The sequence below is a fragment of the Polistes canadensis genome, unplaced genomic scaffold, assembly GCF_001313835.1.
Source record: "Polistes canadensis isolate GaletaPanama2010 unplaced genomic scaffold, ASM131383v1 scaffold_156, whole genome shotgun sequence".
Classification (NCBI taxonomy): domain Eukaryota; kingdom Metazoa; phylum Arthropoda; class Insecta; order Hymenoptera; family Vespidae; genus Polistes; species Polistes canadensis.
Window position 1 is genome coordinate 170,414 of NW_014569703.1, and position 8,972 is coordinate 179,385.

At 30.3% G+C, this 8,972-nt stretch overlaps 2 protein-coding genes across 2 annotated transcripts; one reads left to right on the forward strand and one right to left on the reverse strand.

Moving 5' to 3' along the window:
* Positions 1–633: 633 nt before the first annotated feature.
* Positions 634–3,479, reverse strand: LOC106788911 (UPF0160 protein MYG1, mitochondrial). Its single transcript, XM_014752623.1, has 6 exons — positions 3,290–3,479; positions 3,124–3,219; positions 2,809–3,045; positions 2,529–2,730; positions 2,187–2,365; positions 634–2,095 (listed from the first exon to the last, which is right to left on the reverse strand). Exons 1-6 carry the CDS (start codon positions 3,406–3,408, stop codon positions 1,915–1,917), a joined length of 1,014 nt encoding a protein of 337 aa, XP_014608109.1. The 5' UTR covers positions 3,409–3,479; the 3' UTR covers positions 634–1,914.
* A 206-nt stretch (positions 3,480–3,685) lies between these two features.
* Positions 3,686–4,440, forward strand: LOC106788875 (UPF0184 protein C9orf16-like). The gene is made up of 2 exons (XM_014752558.1): positions 3,686–3,935; positions 4,042–4,440. The coding sequence occupies exons 1-2, from the start codon at positions 3,827–3,829 to the stop codon at positions 4,227–4,229; spliced, it is 297 nt and encodes a 98-aa protein (XP_014608044.1). The 5' UTR covers positions 3,686–3,826; the 3' UTR covers positions 4,230–4,440.
* The last annotated feature ends 4,532 nt before the right edge of the window (positions 4,441–8,972 follow it).

The following is an 8,972-nucleotide window of genomic DNA, read 5'->3' on the forward strand; positions in this document are numbered from 1 at the left end:
CATAATTCTTTCTATCATTCAAATTTACATTTACATTCGTCATTATATATTTTCTTTATATATATATATACATCAAGAATTTGTATCTTCTATTCGTGGCTACTGATTTAAACAAATTTATTATCTGTCTTTTTATTTTTCTTTTTTTCAATAGCTACTGTAAAAATCATTCTCCTAAAATAGCTATTACGTAAGGTAATACAAAAGAACAATGACGACGATGCAACGTAGTTCACTGGCAAGAGCTTTCGAATCTCGGGAACTGCTTGTATGTACGCTCAAGACCGCCAATCATGCTGATTGTCCTGATTGTGTCCGCAAGCCGTTTGCTCGCCGGTGCCTACGCGCAGTAATTATATTAGCTTTGAGGGAGGTCCAGGATTCTGGACCTCCTGTATATTCTCCTACCGTTTCTCCCCTCCGGCTCTTTATCGCGCTTCATCGCTCGTTTCTAGTAAACAGAACAAAGAGAATTGTCTGTTCACAGAATACCTGATTACTCTGTCTATATATACGTATATATATAAATATATATATATATTATATATAATTTACTTTCATTTTTTTAATTATATTACAAACGGGTTTATATATTCACACCACGCGCTCACCTAAATCGTCACACACCTTTAGTAGTCTAAATTTATTTTGACTTCATGTAACACGTAATTATACAAAATCTTGACGATTGTATTCATATTTTTGTCAACACTTCATTAATTTTTGTATTAATTTTAACAATAGTATCTAGTATCAATAACATCTACTAAATAAAATAAACGTAAAAAATATATAAAACTGATCTAAAAGAATTTGAATGTAACATTTTATGATTGATAGATTTCGTTTTTGGGAGTACGAACAGATCGGAACAAATCTATCGTTTCGCAATTACTTTATCGTACAGGATTTAAAGTCAATATCTGAATATTAAAATACACAGAATTTATGTTAAAATTGATTTGTTGTATTTAATACTACTTATAATACGTAGAAATATACAATTTTTAATCTCTGTATAATGTTCTGAAGAATGGTATTTTGCGAAACAATCACTGATATTAAATCCTGGCTTTCGAATACAAGTATCACAGTACGTGTGTGTTTGTCGTCTTTTTCCTAGAGTTTTCCTATCGGAATATACTGCACAGTTTTTATTGCCTCCTGAACGAATTATATATTTAATGATAAATGATTCATGTTATTAATATATTTTTATTTAATTAATTTTTAATTAAAATTTATCAATCGTACTTATAATTTTCCTTCGCTCCTCTTGTTGTAAGATTTTCAATCACAACAAGGAAGTATATCTTAATTAAGAGCACGTGAGAATGCGTACTTAAGAGTACACGCATTATATTTTTTTTACAAGTTAAAAAAAATTTATAAAGTTTATAAATAATTAAATTTGCGACGGGCATCGCCCATCAAAATTGAATTTAATACAAACTATGCATAAAAGCGAGAATAATCATTTTCATTTTAAGGGCTAAATAAAATTATCCTGATTCTAATAACTTACATTTCATTGAAGCATCTTCCAATGTTATATTTAAAAATTTGGTTGACAAATACCAACCACGTTAAATAATTCATGTCATGTAATTATACTGTATAAAAATATGCTTCAATTCTGTTATTACACGTCCATATCACAATATTACTATTTTTCGTGTATGAATAAAAAATGTATTTCTTATCTAAATTGTAATGTCTGAAAATGTCGGAGAAGTAAACAAAAATTCTCTCAATCTGTAGCATCAATTTTTCAGGAGACAAAATGTTATTCCTATGAATAAAAAAATCTTCAAATTACTAAAAAAAAATTATCATCTGAAACGGCTTTGTTACACTTCTCCTTAATCCTTTTCCGAAGAGTGAGAATTGATACTGTTATTTTCAAAATGGCACCTACTTCTTTGTTTTTTCTTTCCCCATCTTTAAAGCTTTAATTGCCATATTTAATGCACCTGCCTGAGTTGTATGGCCTCCAATGAAACGATTCGTGTGAACAAAAACACAACCCTTAATTCCACTGACTTTATCAAGTTCCGTTGTTCTTAAACCACCCCATTTTTCTGGTAAATAAAGCCTACACATTAACAAATAATATTAAAAATAAATCTGATGTATCCTTATAATATAAAATAAGTTTCCAAAAATACAATGAAAAGCATGAATACCTGCATACAAAACTTGATGGTTTTACAGAAACCGCTCTAACTTTGAATTCACTACTTGAATCCTTAAAAATAATATATTTTATAAGAGGTTTTATATTGATCTCTTTTTCTAATTGTGCTAAATGGTACTGCCATGGTGCATTTTTTTCCAGTATTATGATCTCCCCACTATTATGGACCTATATAATTAAATACTTTTGTAATATATATTTTTTACAAGACAATAATTAAATAATAATCACTATCTAGTAATTCCCCGTGTAACACGAGTTCCTATGTAGCGTCAAAGATATTATTACTATTGTTTTCATACACATTTAAAGACAATGTTTTTTCACAAACCTTAAAACGATTTGCTAAAGCTTTCTCTATGATAGCTCTTGCTGGCAACCATATATTTATGCATACGTTTACCGCGTACATAAATTCTTCTCCAACTAACTCAATAGCTTTCTGAAATTGTTCATCGACATCTGTTGTTTTATCATTCCAAGGGGGGTTTAATCTATTTACTCTTGAACTTATTCCAGTTGATATGGTATAACTATAAATAAAATAAGTTAATTGAAACATATACGGAGAACATTTTATTTCTTCGCTTGAGAAAATTCGTTTTTCTTACGTAGGTTCATCTTGAGTCATTGGTACTCCATTATCTATAGCATCAATTTCTTGAATTAACTTAAAATACACGTTTTTAAATATAGCCTTAATAGTATTAGAATTCGTATTTGCAGGAGCCAATTGCTGTATTATTTCATGACCATAATGACAATAAATTAATCCTGCACTGCTTAACTTTATTTTACATTCGCATCCAGGTTCTTTTATAATAGTACTTAATGATTCATTAAAATCTCTGTAACGTAGTCATAAATATAAATGATAGAATAATTCAATTTAATAATTTATAAAGGTATAAAATAAAGAATCGTACCTCATATGATGATCATATCGACAAATGGAATGATCATATTTTGTACCAACGTCTACAACAATATCACAAGTATCCAAAATATTAAGATCGCGTGATCTGAAAATAATACAGTTGATAAAAAAGAATCGTTCAACATTTAACCGTACTGTACTTTAAAAGTGTTTACCTTATGACAACTGCATCTTTATATCTAGGTAAAAGTTTTAATAAAAAAATAGCAAGAGCTTCATCACAATGGAATACACCATCATGAGTACCAATTTTTATCACTTTTTTCTCCGACATTTTTAACAATTACAAAACTACACGTGTCAATATAAATGTTTTTGGTTATATTTCCGTATACACTAAATAGAAGATACAATTTATAAGAACGTTAACTCTCTGAGAGATCGCGAGAAATATTACTAGTGTTTCTAGTTCCGCTAGAGGTATGACTGCCACGTCCTCTGATGACGAAACTTTAAACTTACAAATAACTAGCCCAATAATATTTAACTATGAAGTGTTTTTTATGACTAACATAAGGACAAAAAATATCTATAATGCACCAATAAAATGCATAATCATTTTAAAGAAAGTCACTAACAGTTCTTTAATTTGTTTTCCACTTTGACATCATATTCAATTTTCTGACATATCAAGGATTTGTACCACCAAGAGATCCCACACCCTACATTTGTCAGCTGATCTTGTGACACAAATGGTGAAAGAAGGTATAATGCAGAATTCGGTTCAACCATTGGAAAATAACGATGACAATGATAAAGTTGATTGGTATGGCTCTGATGATTGGAATTCCAATAAAGCTGGTAAATATATCATGTTTATAATTACAAAATATTTATCATATTGAATAAATGAAATTAATAATGCAATATATTTTCTATGTAATCAAACGATCATCTATTTTTCTAGAATATGAAGATATTCATGAAAAGTTAGATGATTTACATTTCGTTTTGGACTTCCTTGAGAAAAAAAATCGCACCATCCAGGCTGAACTAATGGAGCTGTTACAATCAAATCGAGAAGCAAGAAAACAATTTCAAGAGGCATTAAATATAAAATACAATAGATATTTAAACGATACAGAAAAGATATAAAACAAAAAATTAAATATTCCAACAGTTTTACAATTATAACTTCTCGTCTATGTAGTTGAATGTATATCGGATTACATTCGTTATATTAAAATTAACGGAAATAAATAAGCAATTATAGAATATACATGCATTAGCATATTAAATAAAAGCTTTTTCAAATTAACTGTAATAGTTGTATAAAAGTACAACAAAATTAAAGATTGTACAATAATAATTCGAGATTTTCTAAAGTAAAATACTATTAATAATAAAAACTTAATTTTAATTTGTATTGTAAACATTATGACAATTTTTAATTCTTAATTGTAAAAATTATTCAATAAATTAGTTGTTAAAATAATTTCAGATTAGTCTATAATTATAATATTTTCTCCTATTAAAAAATATTGGGTTGGCAACTAAGTGAGTGTGGATTTTAAATAGGGAAAAGAAAAAATCCGCAATTATTTAGTTGCCAAGCAACATCTCCGAAGGGCCAAAATTTTCAGTCGATAACTTACCGTCATGTTACCACTGTCGGTAAGTTATCGGCGCGTTGCTACTGCCGGTAAGTTATCGGCGCATTCCTACTGTCGATAAGTTGATAACGCGTTACCATTGTCGGTAAGTTATCATTGTAGGTAAGTTATCGACTGAGAAATTTTTGCCTTATAGAGATATTACTTGGCAACTAAGTAATTGCGGATTTTTTCTTTTCCCTATTTAAAATCCGCACTCACTTAATTGCCAACCTAATATTTTTTAATAGGAAAAAATATTATAATTATAGATTAATCTTAAATTATTAAAATAATTAATTTACTTAATAATTCTCACAATAATGTAAAACATTTAGCAACGGTATAAAAAATATTGGCAATCTATTTAAATTCGTAATCATTTAATAATTCTAATTTGTGATTACAATAATTCACAATAAAATATTAAAATAAAATCGATGTATAATTATATAATTATCACGCAAATTTTCTATATAAATAAAATAGAATAATTACCGAGTTTCTTGTAAAACAAGTAGAAAAATTTAAAGGAAAAAAAAAAAATTAAAAAATATGGTGTCCCTCTTAAATGGTAACGTTGACCGTAACGGTCGCTACAGTCGTATAACTCATCCTAATAGTAGATGCACGTGTATGAATGGGTGCATGTCCGAGCATAGGGTGATGATACGGGTATGAGATACACAGGGAACAGGGGAAAACAGGAGCGGTCCGAGCAAGCAAGCAAGCAAGAGAACGAACAAGCGAATGAATGAGAGAGCAACTGCAGAGTGAGTTGGAGGTCGGAGGAGTATATTGGCCATTTCCGCAGGAAGCTCTAGGTAACCTGTAACAGCCGTTGAGGTTGAAACTGAACGTATTAGCGATCGCTGCCATTTCAGGACAACACAACGATAATACTTTCCAATGGGTTTCAATCAATATTTAACCACCATCCATCCTTTCAGATATTTCTATAGGATTTCAATTTCATTCATCATCCAATAACAAACTTAACTCCTTATTTATCTTTCACCTCAAACTGACATAATCTAACAATCTTGTTTTGGATCACCACCATCATCATTCCCTTCAAACTTATTCCTTTCACACATTTCAAAATCTTCCTTTTCTTTTTAGCGAATCCTATCATCTGGTGGTTTTGGTCATTCGATCATTAGGAGGTGATACTCTTCACGATGGGAACCATGATTCAATATGGATCGTATCGTTTTTCAAGCACATCGAAAATGATTAATATTCTGAATAAATGATATACGAAATTTGACGGATCAAATCTATATGTATAACCCAAGCATATACATCTTTCCTTTATTCTTAATATTAACATATAAGGAAACGTGCATTGAAATAATTATTACAAAAATAAAGTGTTCAGTTTAATAAATTAGTTAGCTACTCGAACACTCACGCGAAATCTGGTTTTTGCCAGATAGGAATTTTATGGTTTCATTGGGCCGTAACGGGGACCATCTGCGACTGTCTTTTACTATCAGGATAAAGTTCCACTGAAAAATGTAACTCTTGTAAGATTTGCCGGGGTTGTTTAATAATATCTTCGCAAATTTTTTTAAATATATTTTATAATCGAAGTTTTTTCGTCTTTTTTTTTATTTTTATTTTTCTTCTCGCACGAAAGATAGATTATACATAAAATATCATTTAATAAGAAAAGCTACGTAATAACAACAGACAATACATTTTCCCGTCCACATAAGATAGACTGACGTATGCGCGTGCGATCAGTAATTCACGCGAATCGAAAAAAAAAAAAAGAAAAGAAAATAAAAAAATGCGAAAAGAGAGAGAGAGAGAGAGAGAGAGAGAGAGAAAATATAAACGTATTGCCAACCGATCACGTTCACCGAGATAAACGGCCGTTGTTCCCGATCATGAACATAATATTCATGGCAATTGAGGGATGCACCAACGGGAAAAGATTTTTTTTTTTTTTTATAAACGACGATATTTTTTTTTATTATTATTTTTCAACTACGGCTATATAGGTACGATTAGGTTGTTGCTTTTTTTTTTTCTTCAATCTTTTTTTTTTATATTCAACGCATAAATAAAATAACGCACGATAAACATTTTAGTTGTTTGTTGATTGAATTCAATACGCGATATAGATAATTGAACTTGAAGAAATACTAAGTTTAATAACACATTTATAGAATTATTTTATTATTATTTATTCATTTAATATTAATTAACGAATTAATGGGAATCGTGTCATTTATTTTTGTTAGTAGGTGCAATGGATACGTCAAATGTTAAAATTGAATAAGACCTTGTCAAAATATACATACGTTTACATTTTGAATCGATTAACATTAATGAAAAAATAAAATGTGTATACAAACATATTATAAAGTCATATTTTATCCAGCAATGTTTTTTTCTATTGTTTTTTTTTTTTTTTTCATTTACTGTCCCTTCCTCTTTTCTTTAGTTTGTTTCATTGACAGAACATGAACGTATACGACACAAACAGATAAGGAAAAAATAAAAAGCATTCCGTTTGTGCCAGTCCTTACGGGGAACTTTTCTTTTCAGTTAAATAGATATGCATCATTTTCAAAAGAACCATATACGTTCCTATAGGGTAGATAATAGATTACTTTAGGGTCATTCAGGCCAAAGTACCAAAGTTATGCGGCAGATACTAAGAATAGTATAGTCGGTACAATGGAAAAATTCTTCATCTTAATAGATACAATCTTATGAAAAAAAAAAAATAAAAAAATAAAAAAAAAAAATCCGTTTTCATTTAGCGGTTATAGTTATCAAAAAACCTAGATTAATATGCGTATAATTTAATTACAATTAATCGTTCTGAAACATAATTATCAAATCGGCAATAATATAATTAATTATCCCTTATCCTAAAGAAAAAATAAAAAGAACAAAATATATAAATCGTATACTTTTCTATTTCAATTAATAAAAAGAAAATAACGAAAGAATTGATTAAATTCATAAAAAAAAAATTAGAATCCATATCAATGGACACTGAGGGATTTGGATATAGGAAGATATCCCATACCATCATTGAAATCCTACGGTGTTCTGATCGTGTTCATTTCCCTGTAACAGCAAGCGCGTGCACTCACGCAAGTAAACAATCTGAAGCAGAGAAGTATATCGCGTAAGTTACAACTATTATAACGGAGTGTAAGTATTACTACTACTATTACGAATACTACGGATACTACTACTATACAATATTTCTATTTCGATTAATAAAAAGAAAATATTGTAAAAATTGATTAAATTCATAAAAAAAATTAGAATCCATATCAATAGATACTGGGGTTTGGATATAGAAAGATATCCCATACCATCATTGAAATCTTACGGTGTTCTGATCGTGTTCATTTCCCTGTAATAGCAAGCGCGTGCACTCACGCAAGTAAACAAGCTGAAGCAGAGAAGTATATCGCGTAGGTTACAACTATTATAACGGAGTGTAAGTATTACTACTACGAATACTACTACTACTACGAATACTACACTACTACAAATACTACTACGAATACTACTACTACTACAAATACTACTACGAATACTACTACTACTACAAATACTACTACTACTACAAATACTACTACGAATACTACTACGAGTACTACTACTACTACAAATACTACTACGAGTACTACTACTACTACAAATACTACTACAAATACTACTACTACTACAAATACTACTCCTATTACGAATACTACTACTAAACTACTACGAATACTACTACGAATACTACTACTACACTACTACTACTACTACTACTACTACGAATACATACATCACTATCACTACCCACCACTACCAGTAATACATCATCATCACTAGCACTACCCACCACCCACCACCACCACCACCATCGCAAAGCTTTAGTATCTGACTACTTAGGAGCTACGGAGGAGCATCGTTGTTTAAACGGAATCGGTCAAGCGAAGCGCCACGGATAAGCATCCAGGAAAGGTTCTCGGTAGTGGGGAATAGAGTTGGCTACTCTAGTGGCCACTCGGAGTCAGTTGTTGCTCTTATGCTCGCCGGGCATTAACGTTCCCGGGTCAGATTCTACAAACGCGACTAACCAACCAACCGACCCAATCCAACCAAACCCATCTCTGGCCCCAAAAAATACTTTTTCTCAATTTTTTTTTTCTCTCCTTTTATATCCTCTTATCCAATTATTTTTTCTTTCCTAATCAATCATTAACCATTTCTTCCCCCCCCT

What these genes read in the sequence shown, in the direction of transcription:
- LOC106788911 (XM_014752623.1), bottom strand. Translation starts at nt 3,408, where the DNA reads ATGTCGGAGAAAAAAGTGATAAAAATTGGTACTCATGATGGTGTATTC. An exon ending in CGATATGATCATCATATGAG is followed by an intron (nt 3,046 to 3,123) that starts GTACGATTCTTT and finishes ACTACGTTACAG; the next exon opens with AGATTTTAATGAATCATTAA. An exon ending in CTTTAGCAAATCGTTTTAAG is followed by an intron (nt 2,366 to 2,528) that starts GTTTGTGAAAAA and finishes TTAATTATATAG; the next exon opens with GTCCATAATAGTGGGGAGAT.
- LOC106788875 (XM_014752558.1), top strand. Translation starts at nt 3,827, where the DNA reads ATGGTGAAAGAAGGTATAATGCAGAATTCGGTTCAACCATTGGAAAAT. An exon ending in TTGGAATTCCAATAAAGCTG is followed by an intron (nt 3,936 to 4,041) that starts GTAAATATATCA and finishes CTATTTTTCTAG; the next exon opens with AATATGAAGATATTCATGAA.